The 21,241-nt window shown below is 33.5% G+C and overlaps 4 protein-coding genes and 1 long non-coding RNA gene across 5 annotated transcripts in view; 2 read left to right on the forward strand and 3 right to left on the reverse strand.

Moving 5' to 3' along the window:
- On the forward strand, window positions 2,039-3,748 carry LOC104713970 (phospholipid hydroperoxide glutathione peroxidase 1, chloroplastic). Its single transcript, XM_010431200.1, has 6 exons — window positions 2,039-2,384; window positions 2,523-2,599; window positions 2,710-2,771; window positions 3,099-3,217; window positions 3,297-3,464; window positions 3,562-3,748. Exons 1-6 carry the CDS (start codon window positions 2,127-2,129, stop codon window positions 3,589-3,591), a joined length of 714 nt encoding a protein of 237 aa, XP_010429502.1. The 5' UTR covers window positions 2,039-2,126; the 3' UTR covers window positions 3,592-3,748.
- On the reverse strand, window positions 3,732-5,768 carry LOC104713969 (CBL-interacting serine/threonine-protein kinase 16-like). Its single transcript, XM_010431199.2, has 2 exons — window positions 4,978-5,768; window positions 3,732-4,525 (listed from the first exon to the last, which is right to left on the reverse strand). The coding sequence occupies exons 1-2, from the start codon at window positions 5,670-5,672 to the stop codon at window positions 3,832-3,834; spliced, it is 1,389 nt and encodes a 462-aa protein (XP_010429501.1). The 5' UTR covers window positions 5,673-5,768; the 3' UTR covers window positions 3,732-3,831.
- On the reverse strand, window positions 8,088-9,963 carry LOC104713971. Its single transcript, XR_755698.2, has 2 exons — window positions 9,838-9,963; window positions 8,088-9,741 (listed from the first exon to the last, which is right to left on the reverse strand). It is a non-coding gene; the product is annotated as an uncharacterized LOC104713971 (long non-coding RNA).
- On the reverse strand, window positions 14,677-17,334 carry LOC104713973 (ribonuclease H2 subunit A-like). Its single transcript, XM_010431201.2, has 9 exons — window positions 17,206-17,334; window positions 16,896-16,993; window positions 16,745-16,816; window positions 16,026-16,149; window positions 15,849-15,936; window positions 15,607-15,744; window positions 15,430-15,517; window positions 15,236-15,356; window positions 14,677-15,099 (listed from the first exon to the last, which is right to left on the reverse strand). Exons 2-9 carry the CDS (start codon window positions 16,978-16,980, stop codon window positions 14,925-14,927), a joined length of 891 nt encoding a protein of 296 aa, XP_010429503.1. The 5' UTR covers window positions 16,981-16,993; window positions 17,206-17,334; the 3' UTR covers window positions 14,677-14,924.
- LOC104713974 (stromal cell-derived factor 2-like protein) overlaps window positions 20,077-21,241 on the forward strand; it is a 5,678-nt gene continuing 4,513 nt past the window's right edge. Inside the window, exons 1-3 of the mRNA XM_010431202.2 lie at window positions 20,077-20,468; window positions 20,603-20,743; window positions 21,053-21,193. Of these exons, the coding sequence (XP_010429504.1) occupies window positions 20,361-20,468; window positions 20,603-20,743; window positions 21,053-21,193 (390 nt within the window). The 5' untranslated portion in view covers window positions 20,077-20,360. The remainder of the gene's footprint in view (window positions 20,469-20,602; window positions 20,744-21,052; window positions 21,194-21,241) is intronic.

The raw sequence follows: 21,241 nt of genomic DNA on the forward strand, positions 1-21,241 counted from the left end.
TGTGCTATTGAAATTTTACATAAGTACATGTAAAAACCAACTATTTAATTAGTTACCCAGGTCAGGTGACCCACCTTCCTTCTGATTGGATCCGCCGTTGCGATGAAGTGATCTTAGTGCAATGACAAATGATAAATCTTTAAACACAAATTTGTCTTAACCATTCTTGTTGATTAATACCATCATCAATTTTTCTTTTCACTCTGTTATCCATCATTTCCATGTGTAATCCAACTTGTGGCCGTCCTTTTATTCCTAGATCTGACCGCGGGTTTATCAAAAGTTAAAACATAGAACACTGAAATATCAACAATAAGCTTTTCCAAGATGCTACCGATGTTTAAGTATATTGTAATGTCATTTGGTTTGATATCCAACAATATTTATGAATTTAATAAACCGAATACCGAAATATGTTTGCCACCAACAACTTTGTTATTGTGTTTATAATGATATCTTAATTACTGAACAGTAACAATAAACAAAGAGTAAAATAAAAAAAAAATAAAAAATAAAAAACAAATTTGATCACTCACTATCGCATCTTATCTATTTGATTTGTGGCCCAGCATTTCTAATAAGCATTACAGTTAAAATTAAAGAAAAAACAAACATAGTGGATAGGCATTGTCACCGGTTGGATTAGAACTATTCATTTGAGTACGACATATTAGAAACCAAGGTCAGGTTTAGGATAAGGGAAAGGAACTGAACAAAAACAATTTCCATTTTGAATTTTGGGATAGGAACAAAAATATCAGAACATCAAACATGAGTCCAAAATGCTCTCAAGAATGATCGGGGACATTTACAGAATATGCACCATTTCTTTTATTTTGAATCCGATTTTTTGGTTCTCATTCCAATAAATAGTAGTTTAGAAGTACGATCACCCGAAAAATAAGAGTTCTATCTCCAGCGTCGGTCACTTTCATCTCTAGTTTTTACTTCTCTTTATTTCTGCAAATTTTTGGTTTTCATAGTATAAACAACGGCAAACCACAGGTTGTGTCTTTTAGCCATATTGTGAAGGTGGTGATATATGTTTTTCTTCCGGTGATTCAAGATTTGGGCTTTCACTGGCTTCTGCTGTATTCTCCAATTTTAATAGCCTATCATCTTAAATTGCCGTATTGGTCAGATTCATCCGATCGATGTATGTTGTCTCATGTAATACCGATTCATTTGAATCGGGATGGCTGTCCCTATATAGGGTTTGTTTCCGGTGGTATTCCTCACCGGCGTTATCTCCGATTCTCAACCGATGATTCTTCTCTGCACCATTTGTATGGAGATATCATTTGGATTTTCGATCCGGGAATCAACAAATCAACCATCTCGCTTGAAGGAACTGGTCCACGCAGGCTTTGCATTGGCCTTCGACTTTCAACGACATGGTCTGATGATGATGTCCTCTCTATTCATCGGTCAAAAAGTTTAGGTGTTATGAACGGAGAAACCATGTTCACAAACCGGCAAAGACGCATACAACATTTTAAAAGACATGATCCATGAGCTTTTAAAGCAACATATCAGTATATTGGTTTAATCAAAGTTATGTGAAAAGCATTTAGGAGTTTAAGATGTTAGCCTTTTACGAGTATACGAAGAGGGGACTTAACAGATTTTATCTGTTGCCTGTAAGACTTCCGTTCAGAAAGCAGGATTACTTCCACTTATTCGTCGAAATTGTGTTCAATTTCCTTTATTTGTTTCAATGGTTGTATCATGTATTATGTAACATGTTTATAATAATATATTTGTTTGCCGTTAAAAAAAAAAAAATAAGAGTTCTATCTCCTAGTTTAAGTTTCGTATGAGACGAACAAATTACATTTCTCATAAAAATTTAATTAAAACCTAGTTCTGTATCTGAAGAAATTCGAAGTTTTTGTTTTAAAATAAAATTTCATCTATAAAGTAATTAAAAAAAAAAAGTAATTCGAAGAAGATTAACAAGGATTAAGGATTAATAAGTATTATTTTGTTTTTATTTTTTTAATGTTTTTGGCAGTAATATAAAACGCTCTCGAGTCTCTCGCTGAACAGCTCTGAGTATATCTTAACTCAAGAGAATAACACTGGTCGGAAGCAAACAAAAGTAAACCTCGTCTCCGGTAACCAAAATGGTTTCTATGACTGCTTCTTCTTCTTCTTACGCACCATTCTCTACAGTCTTCAACAGTTCCAGACCCAATTCATCTTCTTCAACCTTTGTCATCTCTTCCTTCAAATTCTCCACCGGAGTATCCAATTTCGCGAATCTGAGTAATGGGTTTTCTCTAAAATCCCCGATTAATCCTGGGTTCCTCTTCAAGTCTCGTCCTTTCAGTGTTCAAGCTAGAGCTGCTGCTGAGAAGACCGTTCACGATTTCACCGTTAAGGTTTTGCTTCTTTTACTCTTTGTTTAGGGTTCTGTCTGCTCTTTACTAAATTGGGGGAATCTTCAAATTGTATCATATTGTTACTTGAGTTTTTAGGTTATTGTGAATCTGAAAAAGTGAGATGTATTTTGGAGGCAGGACATTGATGGGAATGATGTTGCTTTGAACAAATTCAAGGGGAAAGTTATGTTGATCGTCAATGTCGCTTCAAGATGGTAACTTTTTTTTTATCTTTCGTCATCCTCTTGATTGCGATTTCTTCTGTTCATAGTTCATGTAGAGGTTTTCTGATGTTAAAGATTTGTGTTTCCATGAACAAAACCAGTGGTCTCACATCATCAAATTACTCAGAGCTTTCACATCTGTATGAGAAATACAAGAGCCAAGGTGAGCTCTAATTCTATAGTTCCTTGTATCTATCATTCTTTGTGTCAATCAATACAGTGTTACTAATTTGCAACCTTAATATATTGAAAAAATTGAATTGTTCTGCAACTTTTGAACTGCAAGTCAATTCAGTATCTTTGATGGGTTGATGGATAATCTCAATCCATCAGTTCTTCATAACTAAAAAGAATTCTAAAACTCATTTAGATTACGAATCTTGTCTTTATGCATTTAGCAAGGGCATAGCCAGTAAACGTCTATTGTTCTGTAGTGAGTAAGACAACATTACTAGCACATCACAAACCTTTCCTGTTGTTCTTATTACAGGATTTGAGATTCTAGCTTTTCCCTGCAATCAGTTTGGTGGCCAAGAGCCTGGTTCAAATCCCGAGATCAAACAATTCGCTTGCACCCGGTTCAAAGCAGAGTTCCCTATATTTGATAAGGTAAAGATAATCTCTAAAACATTCCCCTCTTCTTTTCGGGTTGGTTGCAGATTAGAATAAAGTTTTGAGATTCCTACAGGTTGACGTGAATGGACCGAGCACAGCGCCCATCTACGAATTCTTGAAATCAAACGCAGGAGGATTCTTAGGTGGTCTCATTAAATGGAACTTTGAGAAGTTCTTAATTGATAAAAAGGGAAAGGTAGTTGAGAGGTACCCTCCCACCACATCCCCTTTCCAAATCGAGGTACGGTTAAGTGATATATACTTCATATTTCGGTTCATAGCGGTGGTTTGGTTCAGAGGGTTTGTGACCAAACAATTTTGTTTCGGCTGTTTTACAGAAGGACATCCAGAAGTTGCTTGCCGCTTAAACACATTTGCAAATGAGAGATTATGAGAGAGCATATAGAGGACTGATGGTAAAAATAACTAGAAACTGTGACATAAAGTTTCCGGTTATTGCTTGTATTATACCTTCCAATAAGTAATATATTATTTAATAAAGAACAAAAAAAAAACATTATTATATTGTTAATTATAAAAGTTCTTAAGACAGTCTCGCTCTCGCACAACCCATGCCAAAAAATCAAAATATTACAGCTCATGAAGAATTATTTAATTATTGAGTTATCATTAGTGGTAACCTCATCTTCATCATCATCATCACCTTGCCAAGACCAGACAATGTCTTTAAGAGCTGGCCTAACGTCATCCTCACAGAAGAGGTAGTACTCCAAAGTGTCCCCGGAGGATTTGCAGAACTCGACGACAGAGACTTCAGGAGCAACTTCGAAAACTTCCGCCGTCACGGAGAGCCTCCCTTTACGGCCTTCTGTTCTCCTTTGTAGCTTCATCTTGCAGTCTTTGACATGTTTTACCCTCATGTTCATCTCACGAGCCGCCTTCTCCAGCCTCTCCTTGACGGATATTGCCGGGTACTTGGATGTGAACATCCGCTTTGGCTTCCTTTTTATCTCGAATAGGTTGGAGAGGTCGAAACCTGAAGACATTGAAGTGATGAATTGGAAAGCGTTGAAAGATCTTGGAGAAACTCCGTCGTCTATTTCCTCATCTTCGTACTTGTCTTTCTTCTTTTTCTTTGCTGGTGGCTCCGGTGGAGATGGGATTGTTTCGTCGATTGAAAAAGCTACCGGTGGTGTAAAATTCTTTCGGAACCATGGAATCAGTTTGATCTCCGACATTGAAATGCGTTGTTCAGGATCAGGCACAAGCAATCTTGAGATTAGTTCCTTAGATTCTGAGGAAAACCACGGTGGGAACTCGCATTCAGCCTTGAAGATCTTCCTGTTTTATTATTATAGAAAGGTTCAAATCAAGCAAGAAACAATACTTTGATTTTTGATTTGTTCACATTCCGGTTCAACAATACTAAGTAAATAATCAAACAAGAAACAGTACTGTCACTATGGAACATGAAATTTGGATAACATAACGAATTAATATACCCAAAATTTATCTTTTTAGTTTATATTACTCGAACAAATAATGCAAATACTATCTTTTTTTGTATGTGTATCAGTGTATGTGTGTGCATACTTTTAAAGAATATATCATATGTGTATACCCAATTTTTGTATCTATTGGAATAAGTTAAATTGTCCTATTCAAATAATTGACCTAATCAAAACAAAATACAGTATGTATTTTTAGTTCTCTCATTTGTCTTTTTAAAATGAATAAAAAAAAAATAAACGGTTAGAATTGGTTAACCCAAAACCCGGTCAAGGCATACTTACGTGTACAATGTCATGACGTTTTCGTCGATAAACGGCAAGAAGCCAGCAAGGAGTGCATACAAAACAATCCCGCACGACCAAATATCCGCCATAGCTCCGTCGTATCCTTTATTCCGTAAAACCTCCGGCGCAACGTAAGCCGGCGTCCCGCACCGCGTATGTAAAAGGTCATCGCTGCTGCTACGTCTTCCACCTAGCCCTTCCGGCATCATCAAAGCGGAAAGTCCGAAATCCGAAACCTTGAGATCGCCTTCTCCGTCAAGCAACAGATTCTCCGGCTTGATATCGCGGTGGAAAACACCGCGGCTGTGGCAAAAATCCACCGCGGATATCAGTTGTTGGAAATACTTTCTGGCTAGATCCTCCGGGAGTTTCCCGTCTCTATCGATCATCTCGAAAAGCTCACCGCCGTTGACGTACTCCATAACGAAGAAGATCTTCTTCTTTGTAGCCATCACTTCACGGAGCTCGACAACGTTGGGATGACGGAGGAGACGCATGACGGAGATCTCACGTTCGATTTGCTCCATCATGCCACGACGTTTGAATGCGCGGTCTTTTTTGATGACCTTGATCGCCACGTCATCGCCGGTGGAGATCTCTGTTCCGTGATAGACTTTGGCGAAGTTACCGGTGCCGAGTAGTCTTCCGATCTCGTACTTGTCGAACAAGACAGTACGGTTTGATTCCTCCATTGTCTCTGGACTTTGTTATACTAGTTAATTACAAGTATATGTGAGGAGGATACTTATGTAAGAAAATTTGTGACTGGTTATATTTATAAGCAGAAGTGATTTTATTTATAAATGTTATCTACTTTGTTTGATATGCGACGACTAAGTGAACTGTGAAGAAATGTTCTGTCCTTATCTAAACAAAGTGATGTGCATAAGCTCTGCCAGCACAATAAAACATGACCGAAGCCAAAAGAAGCGAAGCGAAACTAAATCCGGAAATTGAATTCAATTTTACTCGATCGGCTTTTTGCTCTTTGTATTGAATGCTTAAAAAAGGAAAAAGATGGTTAAAGACTAGTATGATCAAAGTAGATATTAAGTTATTAACAAAGTAAAGCATGTAAAAGAAATACTAAAGAGTGAATGGCCATTTCTAATTAGGAAGATGCAAAGATAAAAGAATAAGAGGACAAATCACTCTAAATAAAATAGAAAAATTAGGATTTTTTTAGCATTAGGTTTTGCATAAATTATTAGAACATATATCAAAAAAAAAAGAAGAATTGAATGCCTCTTTTTTATAAGTTTTAAGCTGGTGAAATTTGTTCTTTTTAATTATATATAAGACATTCTAAAAATATTAAATTATTATTTCTGACATCAAACATATTAATATTTTTTTTTTATAAAGGGCTTTCAATTAAAATGCATAGTGACCATTACAAGCTATGACACTGAGTCATACAGTTTTCAATTAAATGTATTTTTTTTTTAACTATGTCTAGAATAAAAGTCCTCTTCATCTAGTTATAATAGTGTTCTTGCATATTTCTGACCATATAATAAGTTGTTAAGAGTTTTCAGAATCGAGTTAAGTATTGATATATACTAAAAATAAGAAGAGTAAATCCCTATCCTCTTGTATTGTGGACGACATGAAATTGACGTGGAATCACCGTTAATGCTACGCATGTTTTGATGTGGATACGCATTAATTAAAAATAGTAACTTATCCCGATAAAATTTCAATGAACTGTCTTTTTTTGGTAAGGCAAGATGTGACCTTTTCTACTTGGCCCTTTAATAATTTTTAGACAATTTTTTGACTTTTCATAGAGGATTTTCTTATTTTCTTTCTTTTCTCCCATATTTTTCCTACTTTGGAAGATCGTATCGGAAAGTGATAATCTCTCATACAATAGTAATAGTAGCTACCAAATCTTCCTTTTTGCTTAAGACTTTATAATTTTCGGAACCTAAGTAAATTTTGGAAGAGTTCTAAATAATTTTTTTTTTTTTTTAAATTGAAAATTTTATCAACTAAAGGATTTTTTTTAGTTAAAATTTATTTGAAATATATAACTGGAGCCTGTTTCATTTATTGAAATATATGATATTTTTGGGAGTTCTATTTAAGTTCATATTTTATTTTGCTGGGTTCAGGGTCGGTCCTGCCTTCACCTACTACATTCGGTAAGCTTTCTGCATCTAGCCGTCGTTTATTAAATATGAAAGTACGTTTTGCTGAAACACTCTTTGTTAGAAAAGGTTTCCATAATATGCCTACAAACATTCTTCGTTCCTAGGCAACTCTTTTTCTCACTTGTGGTAACAAGATTAGAAGAGGGAAAAAAAATATCACTTCCACCAGTCGTCACACTTGATGTTATGTGCTAACAAGAACCCATGATTCGTTTCCATTAATATTATTAAATACAAATACGAATGGATCGGACTCGGGAGTTTATATACGGCTAAGATATAAGTACTCATTTTTAACGAACATACATAACAAATCCAAGAAACTGTGATATGTGTCATGATTTGGACCCACGATTAACGCCAAATTTGTTTTGTTCTTACGCAAGTTCATACTATAACAAAATATGTACTGACAGAACGAAGGGTAACAAACAAGGTAAGTTCACAAATCACAATCGCCTATTGCACTGTTTTATGGCTAATTGCTAGATACATATGGGACTGCATGCCCGATTTGTTTGTATTTTGTCGATCACTAGGCCGTCGAAACTAGCTACCGAAACCCGACCATGCCATGAATTTTGTAGGACATCATTAATCATGTCCAACTCTAGTAAACAGTATATATAGTTGATTGGAGTATACCGTAATCAGAGTGAAATGATCATTTGCCAAATTTAGCTAAATAAGCCATCATTTGCACCGCATATGGGTTAAATATTGCATTACGTAGAATTTTTTTGACCAAATGTTTAGGTGTTTCTACTTCGAAAAAATCTAAAGATTAACTTCAGTTACCTAGCTTTGTCCCGATGAATGAAAACCTAAAAATGTTGTTCGAGTGTATCTATATGTATTCTGCCAAAATACGGATCAATCCATATGATATAATTAGAGAAAGTTGATTAAGCTAAGAAGACTTTTAAATGGAGCTTCGAAAATGTCTTGAACTAGATAAAATAAAGTAGTATATAATTGGTGTTGTTGATTAAACTCAACATGTCAAGAAAATATCCGATTGTTGAGTACATGGATCTTAAAATTGTATGACCTACAGCTACGTACATAAAAGAAAAACCAATTGACTCTCGGAATGAATATATTGGGTGAAAATGGAAGACTTGTAAGAAAAAGAAGTTTTGTTGATGAAACTTGGACACTTGGTGATAAAGAAGAATGCTTTAGTCTCTTATCTTTCATCGAATTCTATTTCTAAACTTGGTTTAATTTCTCAACGAACTAGGCCTCGGCGCTCTTAATTTTCTTATTTTTTCACGTTTGCATTAGCATATGATCAAACAGAAACACAAATTAAAGTCCACTGTCTTCTAAATTTCCCAATCGCTTCACAAATATCAATACTGACTTCAATTAAAGCTTGTGAGAAAGATGCAATCATCACCAACTGCAAAGAGATACATATATTTATTCCTGCAAGATATATATACACACACATTTGACCACATAATCATCGTGATTTCAGTCCAACGACTCACTTACCCAAGAAAAATGAAAGGTGTAAACAGTAGGACAACAAATTCATTGTAGTGTTGATATTTTCTCGACAAACACCAAAAAAAATCAACAGCATTAACAGTACAAAAGCGGAAAGACATGACACATCAACATGTGGCACCAATACAACAAATTCATACATAATGGGTTGTATTAGTTTGCATACAACATGCGTGTTTTTTTTTTCTGAAGCAGTTGCATAGAAACATGTTCTCAAATTAATCTAACAAACCAAACCCTTAAAAAGAATATTCTCACAATATTCATGTACACAAATTTAACATGGAATCAAATATAATATTTATATATAAAAATGTTAAGTACAACTAACTATATACTAACATATAACTTTTTCTTGTTAAATAATAAGCTAATCATGTAGCTCATTGAATAAAAATGTACGAGCCAACCATTTAAATAACAAGAAAAGCAACGACTCATATTATAATGCAAATATCATGACCAGTACTCTTCACGCAAAATTAGATGATATGATCGCATGAATCAAATGACATATATATATATATATAGATATATAACAGTATATACACAAAGGGAACTACTAGGGATTAAAACGCCTCGAGAGAGACAGAGAGGAAAAAGAAACGATATAATATATACATGAATCGAGAAAAAATTAAGGACCATCCTATTAAAAAAACTAGGTTACCATGCTAATCTAACTAAACCACGCGTTAACTCATAGATTAAGCTTTTTCGATAATACCCATCTCTTAAAATATAATGAATGTTTAAAGGCTAAAGGTCTCCTCGAGCATGCAAGCAGATCGAACCAAAATCTATACACAAGAACAAACCATCCTTCAGATCGTATCTTCTTACCTTAATCTGGAGATGAACAAGAAAGAGAAAGAGAGATTGTATATGTGAGAGAGATTGAGACAAAGAGAACAAGGACAGGCCAAAGAGATCAGCACCGGAATCTGACAGAAAGAGCAGTGAGCACGCAAGAGAAGCAAATGCAATGATATGCAAATTGCCTTTGTGTGCTCACTCTCTTCTGTCAGTTTCTTTGCGTTTCTCTTGTCCCAACCTCATTCACTCACACAATCCATCCAACTTCAGAGATCTACAAGATGAAACAAGGAACAAGAGTGAGACATCTAGTGTTAGATCTGAGTTTTAACAAGAGAAGGCAAAGAACCAAGAGAGAGAAAGAGAATACATATATGATAAGAGAAGAGAGATTCCAGTTAAGATAACCCTTTCGAAGATCAAATCTAGGGTTTTTTTTATAATGTCTAAATCTAGGAAAAAAACATAACCAAAAAAAGCAAAAAAGAAAAGGAAAAGAAAGAGAGTAAAGAAACAAAGATCTGATGAGAAGATAAGAGAAAACCTTATCTTTCTCTCTTTCAAAGAGTCTTACCTTTCTTTATGGCTTTTGTCGCTTTCTTTATCTCTCTTACATGCAAAGGGAACAGATGTCTGGCGAGGCATTGAATTGAACAGAACATTTGAATTTCTAGAGACCTAAAAATGGCAACCCACAAGACTCCAATAAACTTGAGATTTGAGAGTGAATAATGAATGAATGGTTCTACTTCTATTGATGATGAAGGTGTGTGTATATATAAAGATTAGGAACGAGTTTGCCTTTTTCCCTTTTTTTCTTTTGGCCAACAATATTACCTCTAAAAATATGACTATTTAATTTATTAATGGGCATTTACTTCCTCCTTGCCCTTAATTTGATTATTACTCCTTTTAATGTCTCATAATTCCTTTGTTGGCGGAAGACCAGCACAAAAAAGCCCTAAAAATGGAAATTTATAGAAGGTAAATTATATAAACAAAGTGTACGAGTCGATGATAGCTACTAAATGACAATTTGTTTCAACTATTGAACTTTTCCCTTCGAAATACTTGCACTAGCTCCTCGTTTCTAATTAATCCAAGTTTAGAAAATAATTTGTTTTTTTTTTTAAAGATACATCTTAATTTAAACCTTTTATGCATGCATGTATTCTTATGAATTGTAAACTTGGAAAAAATAATAAATTAGTGTTATTTTTTAGAGTAATAAAAACCGTAAATCATAGAAAATAATGTATTTCTAATCAATTTTTAAAATGATTTGTAACATATATAAAAAGTTATAATAATAGATGCGTATTTATGAACCAAATTATGTTTTTTTTTTTTTTGTCAAGAAAGAAACAAACAAGACTTAAAAAAAAAGAATAGATCGAGTATTTGTGCCACAGATTTAAACGATTATAAATTTTATTTAACTATTATTGTTGAATTCTTTATTAACAGTTATTTTTAGGTAGATATATAATTTATTATGGAGGTTAGCATTCTAATTTAGGGTTTAGTTTTGTTTGTAGTGTACGTAATTAGATAAATTAGACATCCACATAAAACATAAAATTTTGTGAATATTATATATTTCAAATGAAAGTAAGAAATGCACTTTTTCTTTTACCTTTTCCATTATGTATACTTAACCAAATGTCGACCAGATACCATTTACATGACTTTCTATTAATGTTCATTTATCAAATATTGGTTTCTATTAATGTTATGGGGAGAAGTTTCCCTTTTTGTTATGGGAATAAAAGAAATTTCTATTTAAGAATAATAGTAATGGAGTCAACAAATTTTTTGACTTTCGTCAATTATATTTGGATGAACTTGAACCACTTTATATTTTTGTAAAATGGAGTATATTTAGAATTTTGAGTTAATTGCTTAGTATATTGTTTGTACTCCACCATATAAGAATACTATATATTATGAAAAACATCATTCACCGTACATAGTTAAAACTATATCTAACAAAATACTGATCACTTTATTCCACTGCTATTTACCTAATTAGAAATCCATTTATTACCATTTTCCTTCAAATCTTTTCTATTTTATGCCACTAAATAGACTCTTTCTTTGTAGCAACTAAAACTTTATATATATATATATAGTTATCAACCTTTATATTTGTTTTCTTCACAAAATAAAGAAAAAAAATTAAGCAAAAGAAATATTGTATTTTGCTTTGATATTGTATGATTAATCTATAACCATCACAAGATATATATCGCATCGTATAGGTTTTTATTTTTAAAAAGGCAATTAACAGTCGGCCAAAAATAATATATATTCAGCCATATATACTAAATCTTTCAAAAAGAATGCCATAATGTAATGAAATACATGTAGTTATCTATATAAAAAAGTTCAATGTTTTTATATTACCTCCGAACAATTTCATAAATTATGAATAATTGTGGATACATAATCTAAATTTTTTTTTTTTTAATATAATATCTAAACTTAGTTATTATATATAATGCCAAGGAGAATGAGTGCGGCTAGTCGGCTACCGCATCTTCAAAACGTTTGCAACATCTTGTCTCTATAATTGCATCATGCATGCAAACGATTTGCTTCTCAATTTAGTCTTTTGAATTGTTTCAACTAAATATATTATAATCTAGGTGAGCTAAGGGCATATAGAAACATCGAATATTATCTTTGCAGAATATTGACATTTTACACATTTTGGAATCGTGGTCGCATAAACTTCTAATCGACTCAATCTAAATCAAATAGCAGAATCGTGGTCGCATAAACTTCTATCGACTCAATCTAAATCAAATATATACTACTATAAGTTATCTAGATAAAAGGAATAGGTAACGAATAGATTCAATGGAATATGTCTCGAATACACCAAAAGAATACCAAAGAAAAGGAAAACAAAGATAAAGTAGTGAAGCTTTATCGAGAAAAAACTCAAAAAGAATAAGAAAAAAATTGTTGGCATGCATTGGATGGAGGCATATTAAAGTGACGTGGTGTCACAATAAACCAGAGAGTCGCATGAAACAGTCTGACCGTTGATTTGAGACATTCATTCCCTGCCGTTGGATCTGGCACTTTTACAAGACACCTTTCCTTGTTTTCAAAGACTTTTCCCTTTTCTTAGTGGCCAATTGGCTAAACAGAGATCAAACGAAATAGACTGAATAATAAAAACTTGATATAGTAAAAATACGAAAATATGTCAAAATTATCAATTTAGATAATTATTTTTAAAAATCTTATTAATATAGTATATAATTATTGTATTATTTTACATTTTTGAACACAAACTTATAATTCAGTGATAAAATTTTATATAAATTATTAATATAATTTGTACTTTAAATACCTAATTATAATATAGACGGTTGATAACTGAGTAGATTCTTTCTCCCACTAGATTTCTATCCGTCTTCAATTTTTGGTAGTTAGTTATTTAACTTGTAAAATCTTAATCTGTCCAGTCCAACTTATGTTTTGGCATTAGCCATTTGTTTTTCTTTTCATATATGGTTATTTTTAATTTAATTTTCAAATTTTCAATTTACTCTTTCAATCCAAAATAAACTATATTTAAGTAGTTGTGTTTTGCATTTGCTCTTGCACGATGTGCACGCTCTTCTTGGTTGGCCATCTTATGAAGATTCAGTCAATCTAAATTCCAAATTATGGAGGTTTCCAGAACACCTCCATCTACGATGGAGAGCTCATATGCTTAGTAGTATTTTGCTCTCTGCATTTGAAGGATCATAAATCTTAGGATTCTGTCTTCTTCAACAGTAATCCAAAACGGTTTTACCTGTTGGGTTCATGCTCTAATTAGATAGTTTGAAGCTCTTTTGAAAATTGAAAGGAAAATAGATATGGACGAGTACCTGATGGACTCATGCCTTAATTAGCCATGTGTTTTTTTATGTATAGACGGTTTATCATATGAGAAAAAAACCAACAAATATTATATAGACTGTTAATAACTATAACAAATAATTTATAATATCTATTATTTTCTTATATTTATATATTTAAAGATTTGGATCACCACTCGGACCAGTGTTACATTAAAGATTTTCAAAAATCTTAATTACCTAAACTAAAATAATGATTTTTGGTTTTTAAATAAAAATAGAAAAGAATAAAGCATATTTTTGTCAACATTGTGCCACATCCAACCATCCCATTAGCCAAAATAAATGTTTTAACTTATGAAATTAAAGTAATTGGATCATAAAATAATTTAGGGATCAATGGTTAGTAAAACAATAAATAAGTAACCTCACAATTAAGTAATGTTCTCGAATGTGAACACACGATTATATTTAATGGTATCAATCACTAAATTTGATTACTCAAGTTTAAATTAAGAATTTTGTTCTCGGAATGGTACTTCCAAAGCTCCCCGTACACAGGTGCAACATAGGTTCAACTTAATGTTTGCTTTTTATTTGATCATTAAACTAGTATATCAAATATATGTTAATTTTGGCAAACTAACGAGTTTTATTCGAATTTTTATTTTACCATCCTTGTCAAAAGAGAAACCCATGCATTAGTAAATAACTAGGTTTTTTTTTCTGACAAATATAAATTAGTAGTCTTAATAACATAATGAACAGTTCAAAATAATTCTAGTTATTCAAAAATACTTAAAAGATTAGCTAATTTTGATTAGTCTGTGTTATTAGCAGTCATCATTTGCTTTGGTTTGTTTGTTGCTTTCGTTTTAAAAACATTTGTTTTGTCATATCATTTCATTAAATCATTCGTTCAAATGCTCTATAAATCACTACTCTTACTAACACAATGTACATTTTAAAATGTATTTTTATTATTCAAAATACTTAGAAGTAACTAAATTTTGATTTGTATAGTATTAGTACTCAACATTTGCCTTGCTATGGTATCTTAGTTTCATTCTAATACCTTTTTCTTTAATCATATCATGATCTCTTTAAATTTAAATCATTCCTTCGGATTAAGACATAGTTTTTTCCGTTCCAATTTATTTTCCTGTTTTTTTCTTTTGATATAATTTATAGGAAAATCCCATAAAAAAATATTTTGGCAACTACTTTCACATTAAACCTCAAAGTTTAGAACTCCTACAATAAACCATCAAGGTGTCAATTTTGTTACTTGGAACAATTTTGTTACTTGGAACAATTTTGTCACCGTTCAAAACTTTGGAAGATTAATGTGGAAGTGTTTTTTTAATGGGATTTTTGAAAAAAGGCTAGTCCATGTGCTTATGATTATACAAATAGGCCAGACTTGAAATTAGCAAGTACCCCTACAAACAATTACAGTGATTCAGAAAATGGACAAAGAACTAAGAAACATAACGAAACAACAATCACCAAGTGAATGAAACTAAGACACACAAGAGACGAACAATAGGCTAAGACATCTCCTGGAAGCTGATTCAGTCTTGTACTGAGACTGATACTAAAACTGAGTGAGTTGTTGGATTTTGCGAGCTTGGAAAAATTTGCAGCGTCCTTTTCCACTCGAGTCGATTTCTTCGCTCCTACTCTCGCATGTTTTGAACCCAAAACTGCTTAGTTTCGCTTGTCGTTTGCTGCTACTTCCATTACCACTCTCTTCAGTTTCATCTGCTTCCCTGCTCAAGTGCACAAAACATTACATTCAGATTCTTACAACAGATTGAGATACATGAAGTGTTTTAACAGATCTCCAAATGCTTGATCATAGCGCTAATAGAACATAGAAACAAGCAGACAAAAAAAAAAACTAACCATGCAACTTCAACCTCGCCCTTCAAATGTGCAGTGCAAGTTCCCCAACTGAAGCGGACCAGCGATGGGAATCCAAACACAGAATGTTTGTGTTGCACTAACCATGCCTTTGTCTCAGGATCTGAATTGCATTACAAACATATCAGAGTGTAAGTATTGCTTAAAACATAAACGGTTTGAGGAAAGAATTGTACCTCCAGGATATCCAGAACCAAAGTTTCTGTTAATATTTTCTCCGGTTTCCTCTACCAACCATTCTCTCAACGCTCTGTCTCTTGTCACCTGAGTAAGTAATAGAAATTTAGTGACCTTTAGCTAGTGGAAAGCTGTGAGAGATAGATAGTGACTAGTGAGAAGCCATAACATATTACCTTAGCCACAATACTTGCCCCACTAACAATAGGGAATAGACTGTCAGCTTTCTTTGAAACGACAAACTTGATTGAAGGAAACCTCTCTGACAATTTTATTCTGTATTTCTCGGGATCTCCCACAGTATCCAGATATGCCTGCAAAGGTAGTTAAGGGTTTTAAAGCTTGAGAATATGCATATATGGTAAATAACTCGATCACTCAAAAGATGATGCATCTGTTTCCATCAAAAGCTAATCACCTCTGTTAGAAAAACTCCCAGGTCCAGTACCCTTTTGATAAGACCCATCGCAGAGTTATGTGAAATCTCATTTAAATTAGTCTTATTCCTGTAGAAAAACAAACCAAAGCTATAAGATATAAGAACCATATGAGCCTTTCAATCTATCAGCTTCACAAACATTACACTAGTACTAACTTTGCGAGCATCTTAGCTGAGAGTTCCCTGGGATCAATGACATCAACAGCCCATCCAAGAGAATTGTCAAGCTTTAAGTTTTCATACAATTCTTCTCTTTTCTCCTCTTTTAGAGTCTTTGAATCTGCAAGCATATCGAGCAAAGGCTTTAGGAGAACAAAACGAGGCAAGAGACTGTAAATGTGATGAAAAAGTTTCCTGCTTTACTTATGCCCTCCCAAATTGGAACGTCCAATACATGCTTATACTCAAAACATACAAGCATTGTGCAGCAAAAAAAACTTAAGGGAAACAAAAAGTGTCAAGAGATTATAAATTTGATCAAAAGTGTCATGCTTTTTACTTATGATCTCGTCGCAGAACCATAAGATTACACTAACAACTGAAGGGTTAAACAATATAGAAACACAAATGTAATCCAATAGCAGAAGAAGAACCTACTCAATGCATCTCAAACCTCAAAACATACATCTCAATTCTTCAACACAAAGGCATAACAGCAAAGAACTTTTATAAATGTGAGCAAAAGTCTCATGCTTTATGACACCCTCCCAAATTGGAACGTCGCAGTAAGATATGCTAATACTAACAACTGGTTGCTTTTAAGAATTCCAAAACGTTCCACTAGCAGAAGAAGAATCTACTGATTGCATCATAAACCCAAAAAGCACATCTGAACTCTTCAACACAAAGGAATACAATGTGAGTGTTATTATTACCTGCAAAATGGAGAGAAGCCAGAGAAGACTGGTAGGAAACAGGACAATACATACATCCATACACCATCGGACCTATCTCGTCAACACAAAATTAATCAGATTTTTCTTCTCTCACACACTACAAATTTTGACAAGATAGATAGAAATTGACCTAGAACAGGACCCCTTCCGGCTTCGTCAATACCAATGAGACAAGGCTGAGAAGCCCATTCTGGTGTCAAACAATCCGACCCCATTCCTTTTTAAATCCTTTCAAGAAACATATGTAAATTGGGGGTTTAGCCGCACTTCTGGGCAGATTTTAAAAACTAAAAAAGCATTGGACTTTATGAAAGACTAGTCCAGAAAAATTCGAACTTTACATAGAAATAGTGAATCGCTTGTGCAGGTTTGGGTTACAAAGGGATATTGAACGAGACAAGCAATGTTGTGTGAGATGATTGGGGGAAGGGGTAACTCACCAGAAATCAAGAGACCTAAGCAAATCGGCGAAGATATTAGTGGCGAGATAGAGTGTGTATCGACGGTCGCTTCACGGTTCTCTAAAATTACACTGCTTGCCGTTTCGTCGTAGCAATGTTGGTAAGAATGTGCTTTTGCCTACGTGCTACAAATTTATTATTAATACTCTAATTTTCAATCAAAAAGAAAACAAAAATTTGGGTAAAATGATAAATATATATTCATAAAATTTCACTAATCCAAAAAGAAAAAAAAATCAGAAAAATTCTTCTATTTTATGCTATACACAAATAAATTTTTTAAAAACTCATAAAAGTTCATAAAATACCCATACACAAATAAATAATTTTATTTGATAATGAATCAATGTTACAGTCTGTGCAACGTAACTTACATATCCAATGTATGATATGTATTGGTGTGATAGATTTTTTGTATATTGAAATCAAGTAGTGCTTCAGATGGTACATCAAATGGAAGAATGAATCTTCATTTATAAGATAATAGAACAAAAATATTAAATGGTTGAAGGTTTGGATTGAAATTGAGTAATCGATTTGAAACTGAAAAGTTTGGATTCTCCCATAAAAATGTGAAAGTCATGGATTACATTGAAATATTATAGCAGAAAGCACAAAAAACATTATTAAAGACATAACATTATTAAAGTGACAAACAAACATTATTAAAATGGAAAAGTGAAAATAAAAACACACACACTTAACTTACAATTAATTTCCAAATAAGTCCTGACTCAACTTCTGCAACAAGAATTTACTATGATCATCTAGATGCTCCTTTTCACTTAGCTTCATAAACATCTTCATATTGCTAGTCATAATCCTATCTTTCATCAATTGGTTTGCCTCCTCTTGCCTCATGACTATTTTGTCCAATCGTTCCAACTCTTGCTCCTTCAATTCTTTAACTTCATTCCACTCTTTGTTGACCACTTCTAATAAGGCGCCTTTACCTTTCTTTTTTACATTTTTTGTAGCCGCATCCCTCCCCATTGAATGAGCATTAGTTCCTGTAGAGTTGGAATCACTAGCATCACTGTCGTAGGCTCTTTCACTAGTTCGAGAGACATTATTTCCTTTTACCGTAGGTGGATAGTCTTCCTCTATTTTCTTTCGACGCTCCCTAAACCGATTGATGATATATCTCTCTTCAATTTCAGACTGTCTTTTATAAGCTTTGATATCAAAAAAAAATTCTGAAGGATCCATGCAAATTTTTTTAGTAAGATAAGAGTTGTGATAATGGTACATTAATGGAAGAATGAGTTCCTATTTATAAGAGAGAATGGAACCAACATAGCAAGTGGTTGGAGGCTTAGAAAAAAATTGAGTGGTTGAAATCAAATGGATTAGATAAAGATTGGATTCTCTCATAAAAAGCCAAAAATCGTGGATTACATTGACATAATTAAAGCAGAAAACAACAAACAAATATTATTAAAGTCAAACACACATTAACATTATTGAAGACAAACATACATTATTAAAGCAGAAAGCGACAAAACAAATATTATTAAAGCGGAAATAATGAAAATACAAACATTCACTTGACTTACAATTAATTTCCAAATAATTTGTTGGCCAACTTCTCCTACAACAATTTTGCTTCAGTCATCTATATGCTCATTTCACTTAGCTTCATAAACATCTTAATCTTTTTAGCCAATGTCCTAAAAAATCTCATTGAATTTACTAGTACATTATGAAAAAAATTTGTAAAAAATGGGCCAAATTTTGTTTATAAAAATATGGGCCACAAGCTGTTGCTTCACCACCTTTTCCTAAGAGCCAGCTCTGTTCTTGTAACACCTTGATTTCAAGGATATGAGGAGAAATTTAAAAGAATTGATTTGAGCACCTAATACTATGTGTGATTCAACTTGTAAGTAACCAAAGTGCACTTATCTTTGCAGTCAAAAAACCTAAGAGAACTACACAGTTAAGTGTGCTTATGCTGGTATAGTTTTAAAATAGATAACTTTTGGGGAAATGATTTTCGAAACCGTGTGAGTGAGGACAAAACACAAGAAAAGATTATGTGTTGATTTGTAGGATCAATAAACAACTCTTTAGAGTCTCTCAGACATAGCAAACCGACCGTCATATAAAGATGGACCCAAGAGCCAGTAGTAGACGTGGATCCACTAAAACAAGTGAGCCCATTAGCCATGAATGGATATAGGACCCACTTAGTTGTGGCAGTCGGAGCCAACTAAAGTTCCAAAGCGTCGACTTCAATCTTAAATATGAACCTAGGGTTATTCCATTAAACCATGCCAAACCAAAAAAATTTAAAATAATCCAAACATTAACCGATCATTGGTAATTTAGTATTGACCGACATTCTCCTTGGTGTCGATCGACACCCAAACCGATAACCCAGTTTGCGGACGTTACATGAACAATAAACATATAATTTTTATCAGAAACATATAACTTATACATTAGTTTACTAGTTTTTATATATTAATAACTTACATACCTTTAATACATAAAAATTAACAAAAAAAAATAATATATAAAACATACCTTACTTAATTTATTTTTCTAATTCATTGAACATATGAATTTGATGAACATGGACAACATAAATTATAAATGACAAGAATCATGTATTTAAGTTGATGTCTTCAAATAAAGTAATTGAATACACCCATCAAATTCATATAGGATTGGCCAAATTGAGAATTCAGAAAGAAGAAGGAAGAAAAAAAACACATAAAACTAGTTTGCCTCTTTTGCATCATGATGCAACCATTCATAATCCGCCATCTCATCAAAACTACACGTGTCCAATTATCATTCGCTATTTAAACGTACACCTCCGTGTCAACCAAAAAAATTAAAGAAGTTACTATTAGACGAAGACGACGACGACCCTCTCATAAGCCACGGCGACGAGAAAATTACACAGATTCTTTTTTGTCTCCGGCGAGATCTCAGTCTGATCCTTCACGGTGGCGTCGACGTCAGGGCAACAACAAGCTCTCTTGAGAAGAAAGCCATTATCATCATCTCCTCCTTCGCCATCAGCAGCAGCTTCGGCTGTTCGAGCTCCCGCGGTGAGGAAACCGAGTAGTTCTCCTGAGTATCCGTTTTGGCAGCAGAACTGGTTTATCGGTTTGCTATTTTTCATGGCTTTAGGATTCTTCTGCCTCGCTATCTTCCTTTACCTAAGTCTCGATCCTGATTCTGGTTACACGTCTGCTTCTGCCGCCGATTCTGGTAAAGAAGGTGTTGAGGTATTGTGTGTTTTAGATCCCTAATCTGTTTCGATTGTGGTAACTGCAATTGTTGATTTTGGCTTTAAAATTCGAATTGTGTTTGATCGTATGAATAAAGAATCTCATAAATTTATGTTTTCGCTGTGGAATAGATTACTTATGGAAGTGCGATCAAACTGATGCACGAGAAGACTAAATTTAGACTGCATTCTCACGATGTGCCGTATGGATCCGGAAGTGGTCAGCAATCAGTTACTGGGTTTCCTGGCGTTGTTGATTCCAACAGCTATTGGGTATCATTGCTTCTTTCTTTGTATCTTTGTTGCTCGTGTGCAGAGACCATCCTGTTCATATAGTATCATGTGTAATTTAGATTGAAGCAACTAAAAGATGTTAGCAATGGGTATATTTCAAAGTATTGAAGTCACTTTCTTATCTAGAAAGAATTAGACAATGGATTGGATGTGTTTTTTCTGAACCAAAGAAACTGTTGCATATGATGTTCATTCATCTCACACTTTAAATCCCATCTGTTTGGTTTGAAGTTATGGTGGAGTAATTGATTTGATGAATCATCTTGTTATGGATTATTTGTTTTACAGATTGTTAAACCAGTGCCTGGGACTACAGAAAAACAAGGTGATGCTGTCAAGACTGGGGCAACCATTAGATTGCAGCACATGAAGACCAGAAAATGGCTCCACAGTCACCTGCATGCATCCCCAATCTCAGGGAACTTAGAGGTTAGTATTGTCTTCCGTTTAAAGTTTTTGTACTCCCTGATCCACTAA

Source organism: Camelina sativa, chromosome 9 (genome assembly GCF_000633955.1).
Source record: "Camelina sativa cultivar DH55 chromosome 9, Cs, whole genome shotgun sequence".
NCBI classification, from domain to species: domain Eukaryota; kingdom Viridiplantae; phylum Streptophyta; class Magnoliopsida; order Brassicales; family Brassicaceae; genus Camelina; species Camelina sativa.